Genomic DNA, 18,420 nt, shown 5'->3' with positions numbered 1-18,420 from the left:
GGGCAATAAAATGGTGTAAATACTAAAACCCAAAACTTCCACTCATCAACATGCTCCACGGCTCTTCTTACGGTCTTCGGAACAGTACCACCACTCACCCATTCGCCATAAACTCGATGTAGATTCGATGTAATGAATTTTGAGCGAAATTTTCATCACACCTCACCGAAGAAATTAACATAGAAATGGCGTTGTCACTGTCAACACGCCTGGCAAAGATTATCAATTATGCAAACCAAAGCGAGCAGACCGAGCTCAACAACACATCAACAGTCCAAAGTTTCCCCGTTTCCTTTCACCGCCCTGCCACGCAGCCGTCTCCGCAACCAAATCGGTCGTATTGGAATGTATTGGATTTCATATGGGGATGCCTTCCCCCAGCAAAACGATGTTGCAATCAGCTAAACCATCTTTACAAGGCCCAAACTACCGTGTAAGGGAAATGCTAATGGCAATTAATCAGGCTTCACTCGTGGCAAGCTTGTCATCCACTGGCGATGAAACGGCAATCACTCGTACTGACGGGAGATTTTCCTCACCTGACTTCACACTGGTTGACTGGTGAGGTTTTCGATCGTTAGCGTCTGGGGCCGTTGACCGTGAAATAAAATGTGCAAATAAATGCGCCCGGTCTCGATTGCCGTCCGGTGCAGGAGGGTGCGACGATGAGCGTGTGTTGTGATTGCCAAAAAATAAGCGACTGAACCAGCGGAAATGGGACACCTGCAAACCATCCGGAACATTGGCCGGATAAAATGCAATCCGTTTTGTCAAATCTTAACAAGCGTTGCCTGCAATCAAGATGTGCAACTGCTGCGACTGTGGTCGCGATCGTGCTCGTAAAATTATTTCGTGATTGGCCTTTACTGTGTTTTGTTAGCTAAGCGATGTGGATATGTTGCCAAAAGGGTGGGTAGAATAGCAACCTGCTTGAGCAAAACTGGTGGAAATGAGGTATGGAGTTTAATTTTGCTCTTTTGTCGTAATGAACTGTAGCTTTAAAAAATTCCTAAACCAAATTAATCAGCTAGATTAAGCAATTCCTTCTTTGAAATACAGAGTGCAGATTGCTACAGCGTATGGAAAAACCATTAAATGTAACACTTGTTATTCGCACACAAAATTTCACACGCAAATGTAAACATAGCAAATTATTCAATATTTCAGCTTGCTTTTAATATCTCCAAATACAAATGAAACCACATTCATAAGAACAGCTGAAAGTAATTGTGTTTCAAAATGAATCGTCTCTCGTCCAACCTTGACCACAACGCGATGCTCATGCACACAACCTATCAACTGACACAGTGTGATTGATTGACAGGAGTGTTCGGAAAGATCGTCTTCGTCGGTCAATTTTGACCAAAATAATACAAACAGCAGACATTCCTTGACCGTAAAGTCAAGTTGTAGTCAGGGCAGGGTTGTATGAAACAAAACCGGCAAAAATAAAACAACACACTCTCTTGCGGTTTGGGCATTGTCCTTTTAAGTAGAGATCTGTTAAAAACTCATTAATTCAGTGGATAAACCATAAGAATGTTCTAATCGATCTTATATACAGTCTTCGCTCAAATAGTTTTTAACGATTCTTGTATCGCACGCGTGTATTCCTCGCAACTTAAAATTAAGCAATAAGTTGATACATTTTAACCTTTAGTGCATTAAACAATAAATATAATGACAGAAATAACAACTGAAAGCACATAAACGACCTTTCCCGCCGCTTGTAATGATGATGATGATGATGATGTTGTGAGCACGTCGGCGACACCCAGCAGGGTGTCTCGCCGATTGGATGACACCGGTGCCATTAGCACGAAATGTGGTGCACGTTCGCGTTTGATACACGGTGGAGACGAGTTGAAATCGATCCAACTCGGTGATCCAATCGATGGTGGTAGTTTTTTTTTTCGTTTTCATTGTACTTACCCTTGATTTCATCCTCGGTGAAAGTTTTCCCTTTGGCAACTGAGCTCTAGGTGTGGCGGGGTAGAAAAGGAAGAGAGCAAGAGAAGGTTCAGTTAGCGCTAGTATGGCAAAGGAAGTAAATCAACCTTTCAACGACATTGTTGCCGGTAAGGTGATGCACTCCTTGAGATGGAGGATGTATCACAAGCGAAAGGTTAATAAAAGAACCGAACTGCGTATACATGACAGTAATGTAGAGACTACTTACTTTACGCCGTCCTATGAGTGCAGCTCCCAGCATCTGTAAGGGTATGAAGACACAAAAGACGAGCGTTAAAATGTAGCTCATAGTAGTACGAAAAACTGTAATACACTCCATCAACATGCAATGTTATACACATTTGCGATATTTTAGCATCGCGTTGCTGTAAACAATGTTTTACTTTCGAACCAGTCTGGCTACGTAGCAACGTAATTAAGCATAATAAACTGACGCTTCATTCGAATGAGGTTGGAGTAATAGTTTAATCGTATTTTATTCTCAACTGACATAATTGGGATGTATTGCTCAGGAACGCGAAGAAAACAGCACTGGGTATAATTAGTTTACAAAGTTTAATGTGCAACTGGCAAATGGGACGTTTGCCTGCGGTTTGCCAGCCCCGTGACGGTGATGACAACACGATGGAGGCGCCCGGTAGCGTTCATGATTCACGAGGCCATTGCCATTTCTGGTTTGTTTCCGGTTTGCACTGTCCATAAACCGAACCGCTCGAGTGGAACCATTGAACAGGGATAGACACACGATAGGGACGTGTGTCCGTGAAAGGACAGATAAGTGAGGAAATTTACCACTCGCAAATGTTTCACGATGGCACTGCGCGGTAAGGGTTATTTACGACTTCCTTGAACTTAGCGCACTTATACAATTAACCTTCTGTTCGGTTCGGTCCCCGGTTGCGGTTACACGTAAAAGGAAAGTGGCTATCGAGAATAACGCTACACTGCATCTACGATGGTTGGAACGTCACGATTGTGTACACCTCTAGCTCTAAATCGAAAGACAATTGCTATCCTTCTTTAAACGAACTGCTTCAAGATATCGAACCGTTTCATAAAAGCAACAGTTCGAAAATGGAGCAAAAAGCTGGTTGAATAATTCTGCAACTTTTCCCAAGGTTTTTTGCCGCTCCCTGCGTCGAAAGTTCTACAGCACGTGATAGCTGCCGGCAGAACGTAATTGCACAGCGGTAGCTAGTGGTCGGTATTAGTTCAAGTGTAGTCCACTTCGTTGCAGTAGGAACAAAATTTAATTGCGAAGAAACGCTTTCGAAGAGCTAAGAAATTTTAACTTTCAAACTAACTTTATGTCCTTGGTGATTTAACTTCCTCAGAATCGCTATCAACTATTTCTTACTGTACGCTCGTAAAAGTGTCGTTTCATACAGAAAAAAAGCGTTGTTTATAAACAAAACAGTATCCTTAAAGTATTTTATCGATTTTCTATCCGTTTGAAACACATTTTTAACATTTTGTTTAAAACGTTGAATCACATTCTTGTGTTTGTGCATACGTAGATAAAAATAACTCAATGGTACATTCTTTGTTGAATCACACCAACCTATGAATGTACATACGCTCTCTCACCTTTGCGGCATCTTCTATCTCACTAAAATCACTCATGGTTTCCCGCAGCCCGAACCGATGGGACGAGAAGAAATCTATTCAAAAATTTATTCGCCAATTAACACAAGCGAAAAATCGAAATAACACCGTGCAAAACACTCCTGTACGGCATTTAACAGGGCCCAGACGAACGAAGACAGCGAATGATCGTCAACCAATTATCCGTACAACCGATAGTGGAAAACAACAACAACAGCGGCCACACAAAACAAACAGAAATTAAATCAAGAAAATGGCAGCACTTCACTCTGGCACACGATCGCCCGATCAAGCCCACACGTAAGGAGACACTGTTTTGTGACACGGGGCCCAGCCCACGCCGCCCATCAACCGGCAGTTGTCGGTGCATTCGGTTGCATACCGTCGCAGTACAACGAACGCCGCTCCAACTGCCATCCTCGTACGGATCTCATCGGATGGAAAACAGATTCATAACCCATCCCGAGTGCGGTCGATACCGGCCGCACGGAACCGTTACGAAGCGTTACATTAAGTGATGCCGGTACCTTACCCGTTTCATCAAGATTTTGGCCCTGCCTAAAAATAGCGACCCACTCAGGCGAAAAGAAGTGTCGCTGACTGTCGTGGAGGGTATTTTGTATGGTGAGGATTGTGCACTCAGAAAAGGTAAGTCACACATTTGAGGGCTGTGTGTGTTGTATTCCTTTTTTTTACTCTTCTCACCGATTGAGAGTGAAATTGAAACGCTCTTACCGGGAGTAGTGAACAGCAATAGCTATTTTATGCTGTCATTTATTGCATGTGGCTGGTCACTATTTTAATCAATGGTTTTTAATTCAATTGCAATAATATTATGTTACCCTCTCCTTTTTGCGAATAGTACCTCAACATATAATAAAAAGCTCAAACACAAGTAAAATAAATAAATAAAAAACTTAGTACTAAAATATTCATCAAAACTCCAATTAAAAGCAAGAACTGTCAAAAAGAATCAATCATTTCCTTGATTGCTTAAACTATAAACTTAATTTATTATAAGGGTAATATTCCATACAACATAAACGATTTAATGCAAACATGGGAAACGAAACGAGACAAATGGAAAGCAAAATAAATGAATATAAATTTGTTGATATTTTAACTATCGGAATTTGTGCGTCGTTGTTGCTTTAAAAAAAGAGAAAAATTCTGACTATTCTATTCTGACCCGTTTGGTGTGAATATAAAATTGCAACTGCTGGTAGCGCCGAAACCGGTGGCCAAACCCGCTGATGTTGTTATTTTTGAACGCTCCTTAGAACCGCAACATGGTGGCGAATGCAATCGCAACCATTGCATTTGCACTTGTTGCAAATGCACAACTGTAGTGGTGTGAAAAAAGAGCGATCAAGTTCGAGGAAGTGAAGCAACCCACCGCAACTAGCCGGTCGCTACCTCGGCAGGACGACTCGTAGTGAATATATCGTATACACGAACTAATTTCCTTTTTTCTGCTAATACATTCCCACAAGTGGGGAGAAAGAGGCAATGGGTAGGTGAGCGAAAGCGATGTAAACTATGCTGCTAATAATAGTAGGTCGCGGGTATCTTTAGCTCTCTCGTTAGCCGCGTGCGCCATTTACTCCCCTCCCCGTAAAATCAACGCGGTTGTTATTGTTTACAGCTGATCGTCCTGAGCGACGGTATCACGCGGTTTTTTTATTCCTCGCTTAAGACGAAGAGCCGCTTTTGACTTTTAGTTTTTATCGCTCTCTTTCTCATACACTTACTTTATGTTCTATTCTTCAGTTGTTCATTGTACCGTCGGTGGGCAGGGGTGAATTGAAACAGTTCCTGTTCATGCGACTTTTGCTTATTTCGCAGTGGCTTAATAAATTCGACTGTGTGGTGGGTTATGAAAACGAAGTGTAGAATGAATAAAAAGAGGTTTTACTTTTGCGCATTACCGTTCGTAAATTATGAGCATGTTTTCATTAATTCTTAACAGCATAATTTCACTAATGTCTTGCTAAATTATGATCGTATTATAAAAATAATAATTTTCTTGAGATGAAATATGTGTAAAATAGAACAACTCTTTAAAAAGCACCACAATTCTTAAATAGCCTGAGACATTAGGAATCACCGTCACTCCATAACCGCTTAAATGAAAATGAAATCAATCCTCACATTTTCCGACGGCAATGGAACATGAAAAACTACATTCCTCCCAATCATTCCCATGTGCACACTGCCACATGAAAGCGCCAGATGGAGCAGCTGTTCCGTAAAAGCAAAAGGGCAAAACTATAAATCTCATCAAATATCCGATCCGTGAAGCAAACGGAGGTACAGCGGTGTATCAACAGCTGGGCGCCCATAGGATGAAACCCCGTAGGACAGTTGAGTGAACGATCGATTAGATTTTCCCGTGATCGAAATATCACGTAGTGTACTACGAATGTCATTAAGAAACATTGCTCCATTCACGACGTGATGCACGAATTGTGTTGTAATTTTTAAATCAATTTCACTTAACGAAATAAGTGGAATATCCAACAAAAAAAAACGTAATAGAGAAATAAACAACACTATATACTATGCATGGTATGGTTGTAGGAAATAACTCTACCTTAATTTGACTGTAGAATCCACTCATTCGTATCGATCACGATGAATTAGATTTAAACAAAAAAAAAAAACAAGCAGAAAACCTCTCCTTTTCTTGTGTTATTTTCCCTTCACATTAACATCAACACACTTTCACTTTAATCAATATTTTCACCATGAACAAGTTAATACTAGTCAGATCTTTACAAACAACATGTCTATTTTTCTTGCTTTTCACCCTTTTTTTGTCTCGGGTAAATCACTCGGAACGTTTTCCACGACCTACAACACCTGTGCGGTAGTTAAACTTTGTCTAAGCGCACGCAAAATGTCACTTCAAACTAACACGATCGCGCACGCGCCTTACACCAATACTAACAGCCGACCTGCTTGGTAAGCACATAGTAGATCTCCATGGACGGTGGTGGATCGATCAATATAGAGCAACCTTTGCTTTGTCTGCACCCCAAATACACCACACTTAACACGGTTTTATCGTCTTCCAAACGGCAGTTACTGTCTCAAACTCTATCACGCCTCGTTAAGACATCCCACCGTACGATTCAAGGCTTTGTGTCGCACTGTTTCTAACGGTCTACGCTCAGCGAGCCTTCCAAGTACACGACGATACACGAATTTCTACGCATGAAGCTGCTCGCCAACGGTTTAGCTATTCAGCGATTCGTCGCAACCCCTAACAAAGCCATACGTGCTGCCAACCGGCTGCCACTAGAATACGACGGGTGGTTTTATTTTTCGACTTTTACCACCACTTTGATACGATGCAGACGCGAGGTTATCTTACTTTCGCCCAGACGCCGCAAATTTCACGCAATCAAAAACTCGGTGTCGCGGATCGCTTTCATCGCGTCTGTCACCGGGCGGCCGAAGAGACAGGACGATTGTTTCGGCCGGTGGAGATAAAACGCACCGGTGAGAATATGATCGCACGATCACTGGCAAACAAATGTACAGCGCCCCGTCTGTATCGGGGTGTGCGGGCACGCGTATCGGTACCGATACCGATTACGGTGCAAACGGCTTCTGCGTCGCGTATCACTCGTCAGCGAACTGACATTTTCCCGATTTCCCTACCTACCTTGACTAGTCCGGGACGGTAGGGCTCACTCGAACACGTTTCGGTCCGGATTTCCCGAGATACCGCGTCGAATTTTGCCGCGGGATGCTGGAAGGGCGCGACTACTGCACGCACACGAGCACGACGTCGGTTCGATACGTCTCGGGCCAGATCCCGTCCACCACCCTTGTCGTTTAGACCACCGTTTGACTGACCTTCTAAGAATAGCCCAAAAAATATAACCGAACGCCCGAAAGAGATGCGGACGGTTCGGATGTTGCCTAAATGTGTTTGCCCGCCAGCAGGATCGGTGTTTGTCACTCAAACTAATGTCCAAGTACAGGTGTTATGTGATTATCTACGTGAACGTGTGTATGTGTGGAAAAGACAAAGTGAGATTAGTATGCTTCCGCTACCACTGCCGGTCGTTACTGGCCGATGTGACACAACTGTAGCACACAACGCACAAATGCTAATCCAGCAGTTACTATTTAACTTTGAACCTTTCATGTTGTGTTTTGAAAAGAAATAACGCCAGAAAGAGAGGAAGAGAGAGAACAGGATTTTCCAATACACCTTAAATATTTTCTCTTAAATGACCCATATTTTAGTTAGTACCAATGTAATGTTGGGTAATTCTTACCCAGTACCTCTATGTAAGGCTGTGTCCGGCGACCTCGTCAAAAATTATGTCAACCTCACCGTTTAGCCGGTAAACGTTCATTTCCGTCGTCGTGCGTTTTCCCAATGGACACACCCGTGTGCCCGGCGACAACAACAGTAATGTTATAACCAAAAAGTACATCAGCTCCGCAACGTGACATCCGCCGTGGAATGTGTGCCTTTGAAGTTGTCGGGGCGAGTTCGTGGCCAGAAATATTTTCCACATACTTTTTGTTCCCCCGTGGCCAACAGTTGACTCATGGACGATGTAAAATGTAGTTTTCTCGTGATGAATTCAGTTTCACAAAATTTGGTATTGAAATAATAATTTGGAGCATTTGAAATTTGAAGTGCTGATGGGTAAGCGATATATTAGAGTTGGCTATTGACTATTTCACTATTTGATCAATAAGAAAATAAATGTATTATAACTATCAGCAATAATTGAAGAGAGATTATTTGCTATAGTTTTTCATTTTTGTCTAGTTTCTTAGGTAGAGCTTTTGTTTTTGTCCATGTTTTATTGTATTCCATAATCTGCTAAAAAGGTATGAAAGTAAGTGTGCAAGATGAAGTTTAAAATAAATGTTGTAGTTTTTACATAAACTAACAAGCACACATACAAATTACTGAGATAAAATCAAAATGAATCAGAATGTGTGTATCTTGTTTGTTGATTTCATTCAGTTTGATAATTGTGCATAATTGATACAGTTTTCATGCTAATCGTAGTAATATTTCAAGTCAATCAATTCTTTAAAATTTTATGATATTCCAACAAATATCTTGGCTAGTGGAATAAAGCTTTATGATCAAACACATCAATATTCGTACACATGTGTTCGTAGAAAGATCGGTAAGAATATTGAACGCAATCGTTTGAAATGATTCGGTCACCCTGTGTTGGTCGACGATCAAGCGTTTACTAGCAATCGATGTCTACTACATGATGTAGCAGATGTTATGTTGAATAGTTAATGCACATCTCTAGATTCAATGAAAAATATTTGAAAATGAAAGAACAACTTCTAAATTTTACTATGATGAATAGGGCAAATGTATGTGAAATACACGCCACATCGACACCTTGTATTCGCACGATTCCCACGTTTTCAAGTCACCTTGTAATACTGGTGTTATATGAAAGTTTCAATTTACAAATAATGTTTGCTTCATTGTTGTTTAGATACATTTCATCGCCCCGTTGAACTGTGACGTTTTAACTCCGGTGAAAGGAAAATCTCTGTAGCATTGCTTTTTAATATTACTTTACAGAAACGCAATGCATTTGACGGAACATATTTTCACCACTTTAAAAGCGTATAGATGGAGCTGCATTGTTATAGCAAGTATATTACTTCATTCGGTGTACTGCTTCCTTGATGCGCCGTACTGAAAAATGATGTTTTATATCTTTTGTAGAAATTTTTCACAAACACCAATAAATCACACAATTCTCCTGCGACAAAAATATCAACTGCACAATTACGAAACGATCTTTCCTTACGCTTCCCGAACAATTCGCGATCGATATGACTCCCGCGACACGGTGAACATTAGTGAAGTCATCCACACGATCGGATGTCTTCGAAACCATGCGAATCGGGCCGGAAAATTGGATCTAATTCACAAAAACACCGCGAAGCCATCAGCATCGGACATGGTGGCCACTCAACAGCAACGGGTCGAATGTGTGGTCGGTTCGTAACGAGTGCTCGCGCATCGTTATTGAACATTTCCCAAATGTGAGAAAACCATTTTTGAAGTGTTTGATGGCCACAAAATATTTTTTACCCCTCCCTCTCTCTCCCTCTCACTGTCGGCAGAGCCGTTTGCCACTAATCAGATCGCGTGCTGGCAGACGGATGTTGACAGTTAAACAGGGAGGAAGCTTGCGATTGGAAAACAAATACACCCCTTAAAGCAGAGCGTGGCTGACATTCGAGTGCCATTTTGCGCCGCGACATCCGTAACAAAGTGGAAAACAAGGAAATGCTGTGAGGAAATGTGTGATTATTTGTACCTGAGGCTTTTCAGTAACGTGACAGCGAAGGCAAAAAGAGCCGAGCCATGAAAGCGGATAAGGCACGGAGAGGTGATGAAGCTCGTGACAATATGGCACCGTCACCAAACGCCTTCACTGTCCTTTCTTGTTGGTTATGGTTTTGGTAAAAAAGAAAAGGAATAAATAAATAACCATAATACAGACACACATGCGACCACTCGAGTCGAATGACAGGCTAAATCGCTACTCACCACATTAGCGAACAAATGTCGGTCAGCTTCGGCATGTTGGGATGCCGATCACCGCACGCAGACATATGGCGCTGCTTGGTAACAATACTTTTGTTCGTAGCGAAAACAAAAGTGACGCCAACAATTGCCACCGTCGCTACCATCTCGAGAAAATGCAAAAAAGGTGAATCTGACGAGGCCCAAGGTACCTAACAGGCTTGGGTTATTTTCTGATACTTCAAAAGGCGCCAAGGAAGTTGATCGATCTCACTCTCGAAGGGACTTCTAAACCGAACAATGATCAGTAAGAGTAATGAGAGCGTTTGTTTGGTTGTACTTATTTGGTCGACGATCAAACGTTTCCTAGCGATCGATGCCAACTACAAGATGTACCAGAAAACACCATACAGAACATGCTTGTGTGGTCTATTTTGATTATTGTCTGGTATAATTGATTGCATGTTGTATAATTCAACAAAAAGATATCTTGGCGTGAGCGTAACATGGCTTGGTTGGCTTAACAGACTCAACATGAACTTCCTTTCGTTCCGTTTGTATTATGGTTTGGGATTGACTTATAGGATTTCTCCCAAAACCCTGTCTCGTCGGAGGATCTACGTATCCCAGCCGGTTAAAACCCCGTAGAATTCCAGCAATAGAAGTACAAGCCAGTTACATGGAGAAGCCTCACTCCAATTTAGCCATATCATCCATCTGCCCAACATCTGGCGTGGGTTTCTTCGTATACCCCAGAAAAGATATTCGGAGAGACGTATTACCATTCTGTACGCCGTGGAACTATTGTGTCTATGATATAGAGCGGAATAATAATTTGAAGCTTGCAATATCTTTGGTACAATACTCCCAACAGAACATCGAAGTTGATTGCTAGATATTACAACGTTCTCAACTATGAGTGGGACGAGAAGAACTTACTCACTTACTTACTTATCAGGTGATACAATCGCTTCGCTGTCTTGGCCTGCTGCTAGAGTTCTCTAAAATGCTCACAGTACGCAAAATGCTTCCTCTGTCCATGTGGACGACCTAAAAGGGCTTTACTGGGCTAGGTCGTCCGGTGTCATTCTCATGACGTGACTAGCCCACCTAATGAGTTTAATTCACTGTATGACAGTAAGTTCGTCGTACAATACGTAGAGCTCGTCATTGTAGCGGCTCTTCCATTATCCTTCCACACAAACGAGGCCAAAGATCCTTCTGAGCAACTTCCTCTCGAGCGCGGTTTTGAGGGGTTCGTCGGTTTTAGACAAGTAATTAGGTGGGTAAAGGTGTATGTGGATACAGGACACAGTGTGGACAGGATACAGTACAGGTATAACTTATATTTGTCCCAGCTTCCTTAGATGACTTCACAAACTAACATATTTCGGACAATGGTAATATAAATTAATGTTCATTTTATTATTGTGATCACCTTACTGCTGGGAATAAATGAAGTTTATCAAATAAACAACTTTGAGCGACACAATGTTTAAATTTAGATTTTTTTTGCGTGAAGCAAGTATAGACGTCGTGTCTGATCTATTGCTACGCTTTAAAAATACTTGTATGATAAATCCTACTTGTAAACATTGGGCAACGAATGTAACTTAAATAGTTAATTAATTTTTAATATATTTTGCTTTTCACGCACCGTCTGTTAGCTAGTGCTGCAAACGAACCCAAAACTAATTTCCTCCTGCCAGAGTTGCTTGGTAAAACATTGCACACATGGTATTCATAAATAATTAATTACGCTTTGCCACTTCCTGCTCCCCTTTCTTGGATCCTCATTTATCTTTGGAATTTTCTCTTTTTACCAAATGGTTCATCTAACCTTTCAACAGACCGTAAATGAAAAAGATGTTCCCACCTACCCTTGATTCCGAACATATTACCTTTACCGTTACCAGGCAGGCCATAAGCATAGATTAGTAAGTCGTAGATTGCCGAACGCTATTGAAGAGCTAAGTCAAGCTCGTGTGTTGGGGATACAGTGTGGACGTGTGTCGTCCACTAACAGTGTTGCTCCACGAAACTCCCGCTAACTTTACACCGTCACGACGACACGAGAAAATTGTCGTCGTAAACAAATATCTATCGGAATAAATCCCACATCAAGCTTGCTCCATGGCCACGACCCACAACCAACCGTTGGAGTTCGATGGCAGCGGCAATAGGTGGAATTGATTTTAACCACTTACTTTCTGATAAATATCTGATCCCCTTGACCGAGCTGCTGACCGAGCTAAACCGGTGCAATATACTGGTAAGTTTTGCATGGGACCTACGTAGATCATTGATGAAACTGACGATCGTACATTGCGCCACCCACTGAAAACAGACCAGGATACATATACGCTTTGTGGAGTGGATTCGTCGATTGTAGACCCCCGACTAACGGAGGGAAGACGTTTCGAAACGAACTGGTACGGTGCACATAAATAATAGAGGCAAAGGGTTTATTGCCTCAATGACCGATCGGGGAACTATTTTTAGTTCGTCATCAGCTTGAGACACGATTGCAGCGTGTTTATTTTTGGTTACCTATGAAATAAGGCAAGTGCAGTGAAGGAAAGGGGGTTTTAAAACAACGGACCACATACAAGCAAATTAACGGTTGAATAAACCGGTATTGAGTTGGTAAATACTGGTTCGCGTGAGTCAAAGGTTTAGCAAAAGGGAAAAGAAGTCAAAATTGGAAAACGGAGCAAAATTCTAAATCGTTCTTCCATAGAGAGATCGTTAAACATGCTGAGAAAACACGTTTTTAATAAAGGAATAATGCACACATTGGCGAAACCTCACAAAGTAACCGTTGGTACAATAAGACACAATAAAAAAATGGAACCTAGTATCGATGACAAACGCCCACTGTGAAATGTGTTGCGTTTTTGGAGAAACGTTTCTGAAGGGATAAAAATATCCAATTTGCACTCGTTGTGCTGTCCGTTACAAAATTCTCCAAATTATTGCTTTCTAGTTTTATTAAAGCTTTTCTAGCACAAGTTATTTATACTAAAAATATTTAACGAATTGCAATTGAAATCGCTTCTACAAAACGTCACGTTTCCCTGTCCACTGCTTCTACGGTGATCATTTGTTGGTAAACAAATGCAAAAGCATCGAATCACTGCAGGGACACGCGAGGAGGTTGCAACTTCTTTAAGCTACTGCATGCTTTGGCGGAAAATTATTGTTTCAAATGAATTTTAATGCTTTATTGTTCTTAAAGCATGTGACTTTGTGTTGTGTTTGTGTCTTCGGTGATAAACTCACGGAATATGTGCAGAACCCGGCGCTTTCACGGGCCTGCATCGATAATGCCACGCATGCCTTCATCGGATGCGTTGCTGCAGAAATCGTTCTTCACAGCTTTAAATACCAACTTGCTCGCCAAGAATACTGTCTGCTGCTTTTTACTGGTATGATAGTCTCGTCATTTATAGATCTGGATCATTTTATTGAGGCAAGATCGTTCAGTTTACAGGTAATTCGGATAATAGAGTCTTCTTATCATGCAGATTAATCCGTCTTATCTATGTTAATTTCAGGAAGCTACCCACCTCCGCCGCAGACCATTTCTACATAATTCTGCCATATGTGTTATAATTCTTATGCTATTAATACTTACTAAGCGCGTTGGAAGCATAAAATGTGGCCTTTTCATCGCTATGGCGTTTATCGCCTTTAGTACTCATCATTTACGCGATGCAACAAGGCGAGGAATTTGGATAAAATTACCGTTTCAGGACAGCAGCAGTCCTGCGATTCCTTACGTAGCGTATCTTGTACTTGTGAATATTATTCCACATGTGATTCATCATCTATTGCAAACTACGTTAAGCAATAGCAGCAGTGTACCAAAGATGAAACTAGTTGAAATGGTATAAATTATAAGCAAATAAAAGAAATATGATAATGTTAACTTCAAATTAATGTGTTTCTTATTTCTAAATCTAGTTTAAACCAAATTTGCGCAATAACATATTTGGTAATTACCTGACCATGACCATTAAATAACAAGACTAATTTGTATAGTATTTTCACTAGAGCTGAAATGAACAATCGCATTCTTCTCTTCCTTTTTTTCGCTTCTTTCTCTCTCAGAACTATAGAGAGCGTATAAGCAACTACGTAACAAAAAATCACTGCTCAGATTTTTGTTCTTCACTCAAGTTTTTACTGTTAAAAGCGTGTTAAATCATCCAACATCCCGGCAATTTATCGAAAGTCTAGATACCAGAGCAGAATTGTTCTTTTCAATTGCTCTTTGTTACAATGGGAAAATGAAAGCTAAAACTTGGTCAAATTCGTATACACACTGACACCTGTCATTTGTAATTGGCTTATTTACTTGTCAATAAAACATAAATCATCAAGGCTGAAAAGAAAGAACAAAAAACACGGGAAACATTACAATTCCTCGAAAAAACTGGTCTAATCGTTCGCTCAGTCCCTTTCGTGTCTGGTTTATAGCCAAGTTGCTACACAGTTTAACCCGCTGAGGATAATATTACTGCGCGCAACACCTTTGTGAGCAGCTGCTAACCAAAACAAAACTCGTCACAATGTCGATAATGGAACGTTTTCGGCAGTCCTACTGGTTCGAAAGTCTTCCACGGAGAACGATCCTTGCGACGGTGGTAGCATCCCTGTTGGTAAGTATTTCCTGTTGTGAGTCACGCTCAATCGCGATAATTTGATTAATACTGACACCGCCGGTTCTATCCTTCCGACAAACAGTTCTTCTCCGGATGGTGGATCATCATCGATACCGCATCTGTGTATCCAAAATCGTTCAACTTTTCCTATTACATCTGCGGTATTCTAGCGACGATAGGCTTCATCATGGTGAATGCTATATCCAACGACATGGTACGTGAACAAAGCGTTCGTAATGCATACGTACAATTATGTGATGAAGTTATTTTTTTCTCTCCTTTTTTTAATTTTGCTCTTTAGCTACACGCCGAAGCGGCTTACACTGGTGGCGTGCTGAACGGTAGTGGCATTAAAGTGTTTCTGTTTGCTGGATTTGTGCTCGGCTTTACCTCGATCATTGCTGCTATCTGGATCATGATTGCCGAGTTCGCGGTCAACGAATCACGGACTGACAAGTATCCGGGATATGCTCTGCTTATGCACAATATTTTCATTTTCCTGTCCACCCTGATTTACAAGTTTGGTCCCCCACCGGAGAACGAATATCTGAACGGCTACTAGAAAGGCTGAATGATCTGACCGCCCATAGTGCGGTATTCATAATTCATTATACCATCAACGACTGGGTAAACCGTACTTTAATTAATGCTCCTTAAACCCCCGCATTGGTCGGCATAGTTGTATGGTGATTTTTGAGCGCATTTTCGAATTCCAAATATTTTGGCCGCATAGTTCCAGTTTCTCACATGTGACACGTTAGGACAAGAACCAATGATTTGATTACGTTTTAAACCATTTTCTTGATAAGACTGTCCTCGAATGTCTTATCTGTAGAAAGCAATCGTTCGAATGAGCGTGTTGGTTTGAATGATCCCGACTGGATTAGAGCTGCAAGAGAAGATTGCACCGCAAAAGGAAAACCAAATTGATGTGCAGCTCTTTTATGTAAAAACTATAACCCTGTCCATCAAACTAACCTACCCGAACAAATAAGTGTAAACAATAAACAAGTATCATTTATTTATATATATACTCAAACCATTCGTTCGTTTTTATTAACAGATTTAATCGAAAATAACAGATTAACAGTGGTTAAAAATTGGAAGCTGAATTTCGAACGTGTAAGGAAATATACACTTTTTCTGTCGATGAACGCTCTGCTCTGGTTCTGTTCGGATTCGGCACCAACCCTAGTATTTCGTTCATCAAGCTTTTCTTATGAACGTCCACCATCGCCACCAATCGGACAGTTGCCTTCATTCTGTAGGCACCATTTGGGCTGAATACTGTTTGCAGCAATTCCCTCTTCGATCAATCTTTCGCGATGCAGGAGCATGCGTGATTCCGCCATTTGCCAGCTGGATCGTGGATTACTCCAGACCCGCTCTGCGTGAGCACTTAGCCTGGGCCAAAGACGATTATCCAACGTGTGGCTGTCCGATTGTTCCGTCCAGAGGGCAGCTTCTGCACCGAGTATCTGTTGTGCGTAAGGTCCTCCAATGGCCATCAGATCGTTGTTGTACACCTTCTGCCAGCCGATGTACGGGGCACACCAATTGCTACCGTCCGTAACCCACCCGGCAAAACCACAGTCGAGATAGAGTGCGTCGTAGTTCGACATGATCAGTCGGTAACCTTTCTCTAACAGATTGTGCACCTTGCTATCGTTGCCCATGGTCCACACCTGTATGATGTAACGATCCTTGTTCAAATACTGCTCGAGGTAGGGTGACTCGGTAAGCTTGCTCGTCCACATGATGATCGGTCGCTTATCACCTGCGGGTAGCGTTTTGTCTAGTCGGTTCAACGCCTCCGTTTGGAAATAATTCCACAGCTTCATAAAGTCTGCCTCCTGCAAACCCCATTCTTGCTCATTCATCCAGCCCTGTATGTGAGTGGTAGCGTTCCAGCAACGAATGGACACCTCATCACCTCCCATGTGGAAAATTTCCGAACGGTTAAACATAGCGTTCATCTCTCGGTATACATCCTCCAGGATTTCGTACAGAACGTCCTTGGTAGGATCTAGCTGACCGCACGGTGGCTCAACGCAGTAGTTCTCCCACGGTTGATAGTTGAAGCAAGCCGTCACACCGAGCTTCTCCCAACCCTCGCCCACGTGTGCTGGTGCATCGAGCTCCGGTATAACACGTATACCGCGCTCGAGCGCATACTGCACCAGTTGCCGAACGTCTTCTGCCCTGTATACATCGCGCCTATTGTATGCTCCGTAGGTGTGTAAGGTTGGGCGTGATGTAATGACTAGCGGGAAGCTTTGTGTATCCGTTATATGCCAGTGGAACACGTTCAGCTTAACCATGGCCATACCGTCGATCGTCCTGCGCAGCGAATCCAGATCGATAAAATTCCTCGAAGTGTCGAGCGCCAGTCCACGATGAGGATACGCCGGAGCATCGGATACGGTCGCCGTTACTACCATCTGCAACTCGTTTCGGATATCATCGTACAACACAAACTGGGCCAATGTTTCCAGTCCGTGTCTTGCTCCGAAAAATGTTTTAGCCGTTATGGTAGCCAGCAGTTCACCATTCGTGCCGGCTCCAACCGTTAGCCGGTAGCTCTCGTCAGTTTTGTAATTAAGCGTGAGTGAATCATTTTCCACGTTAATTTTTACGCGCACCGCTTTTCCACCACTTTTAATCGTATTTTCTTGCGATCTTGCCTTTAACTGCTTCAGGAACCGTTCCTTGTTTGCCTCCCAGAGACTCACCAGGTTGTGGAAATTTTCATTCCACTCGAACCACACCTGATCCGGATCGATGTGCGCTAGATCGGTGCCTACTTGTAATTCGCCGGTTGGCTGGGGCCACAGCAGTCCCGCACCTGTACCGCAGAACAGACGACATGCTGTAAGACTGATGGCTTTCTCGGCTGGAAAGGACGATTCTGATATTGCCGTTTTAACGCATCGATCGTTCACGCACTGATAGCCCCAAACAGGTTGACTGTGAAGGACAGGAAGGAACAAACAGTAATCAAATGACACGAGCACGACGCACTAAACATATTTCACATCCTTATCCACTATACCTTCCCTGGTTAATATCTTGCTTCGGTAATGCAAGCGAAACGGCTACAATAATAGCAACTCCTATTAATAACGTGCCAATTAGAAAGCATTTCTGTGTAAAATTCATGTCTGTATCACGACTTCAAGATAGTGCGACTGCCGTATACTGATAGCAGCACAATAATATCATCTTTTCAAGTGACCTCGGACTCGGTGGTGTCTGTGGTTGTAGTGCGTGTGTGCTTATAATCCTTTTAATTGTATTATAGCACAATGTTTCCAGCGCGGGAAGAAGCGGCAAAGTGTGGAACTCTACATACTATCAGACCATAAACGACTTACCCCTGAGAGTGTACCGTTTGGGTGCAGCAAAATAGTCCAATCAATGCGATCGCAATGAATCGTATCGGATTCATTGTGCTTCTTTTGGTGCTGAAAGCTGAAAGGAATGCAGATCAGATGAAATAATTAACTGTCTAGTTCTCGTGATCGTCTTTTGGCTGTAATTGAAAGGAAAGCAATTCGAATACTAATTTGTAGTGCATAGGTAGTAGCCTTGAACAATGTACTTCGATCTGGTAAAGGGCGGAACTAATGCAAA

General features: G+C 42.1%; 3 protein-coding genes across 3 annotated transcripts; 2 read left to right on the top strand and 1 right to left on the bottom strand.

The window, feature by feature from the left end:
• The first annotated feature begins 13,328 nt into the window (after nucleotides 1-13,328).
• LOC128714337 (transmembrane protein 267) lies at nucleotides 13,329-14,016 on the top strand. Its single transcript, XM_053809213.1, has 2 exons — nucleotides 13,329-13,613; nucleotides 13,678-14,016. Exons 1-2 carry the CDS (start codon nucleotides 13,329-13,331, stop codon nucleotides 14,014-14,016), a joined length of 624 nt encoding a protein of 207 aa, XP_053665188.1.
• Nucleotides 14,017-14,694: 678 nt separating this feature from the next.
• On the top strand, nucleotides 14,695-15,349 carry LOC128713961 (transmembrane protein 50A). Its single transcript, XM_053808836.1, has 3 exons — nucleotides 14,695-14,784; nucleotides 14,870-15,001; nucleotides 15,089-15,349. Exons 1-3 carry the CDS (start codon nucleotides 14,695-14,697, stop codon nucleotides 15,347-15,349), a joined length of 483 nt encoding a protein of 160 aa, XP_053664811.1.
• Nucleotides 15,350-16,004: 655 nt separating this feature from the next.
• Nucleotides 16,005-17,946, bottom strand: LOC128715710 (chitooligosaccharidolytic beta-N-acetylglucosaminidase). Its single transcript, XM_053810622.1, has 2 exons — nucleotides 17,840-17,946; nucleotides 16,005-17,754 (listed from the first exon to the last, which is right to left on the bottom strand). The coding sequence occupies exons 1-2, from the start codon at nucleotides 17,944-17,946 to the stop codon at nucleotides 16,005-16,007; spliced, it is 1,857 nt and encodes a 618-aa protein (XP_053666597.1).
• Nucleotides 17,947-18,420: the final 474 nt, after the last annotated feature.

The sequence above is a fragment of the Anopheles marshallii genome, chromosome 3 (assembly GCF_943734725.1).
Source record: "Anopheles marshallii chromosome 3, idAnoMarsDA_429_01, whole genome shotgun sequence".
Lineage (NCBI taxonomy): Eukaryota > Metazoa > Arthropoda > Insecta > Diptera > Culicidae > Anopheles > Anopheles marshallii.
Note: the sequence above shows the minus strand (reverse complement) of the source record. Positions and strands in the feature narration are given on the sequence as shown.

Excerpts from the sequence above, each read along its gene's own strand:
- LOC128714337 (XM_053809213.1), top strand. The coding sequence starts at position 13,329 with ATGAATTTTAATGCTTTATTGTTCTTAAAGCATGTGACTTTGTGTTGT. Across the intron at positions 13,614-13,677 it reads CAAGATCGTTCAGTTTACAG|GAAGCTACCCACCTCCGCCG; the intron begins GTAATTCGGATA and ends TGTTAATTTCAG.
- LOC128713961 (XM_053808836.1), top strand. The coding sequence starts at position 14,695 with ATGTCGATAATGGAACGTTTTCGGCAGTCCTACTGGTTCGAAAGTCTT. Across the intron at positions 14,785-14,869 it reads CGGTGGTAGCATCCCTGTTG|TTCTTCTCCGGATGGTGGAT; the intron begins GTAAGTATTTCC and ends TCCGACAAACAG. Across the intron at positions 15,002-15,088 it reads ATGCTATATCCAACGACATG|CTACACGCCGAAGCGGCTTA; the intron begins GTACGTGAACAA and ends TTTGCTCTTTAG.
- LOC128715710 (XM_053810622.1), bottom strand. The coding sequence starts at position 17,946 with ATGAATTTTACACAGAAATGCTTTCTAATTGGCACGTTATTAATAGGA. Across the intron at positions 17,755-17,839 it reads CAAGATATTAACCAGGGAAG|TCAACCTGTTTGGGGCTATC; the intron begins GTATAGTGGATA and ends TGTCCTTCACAG.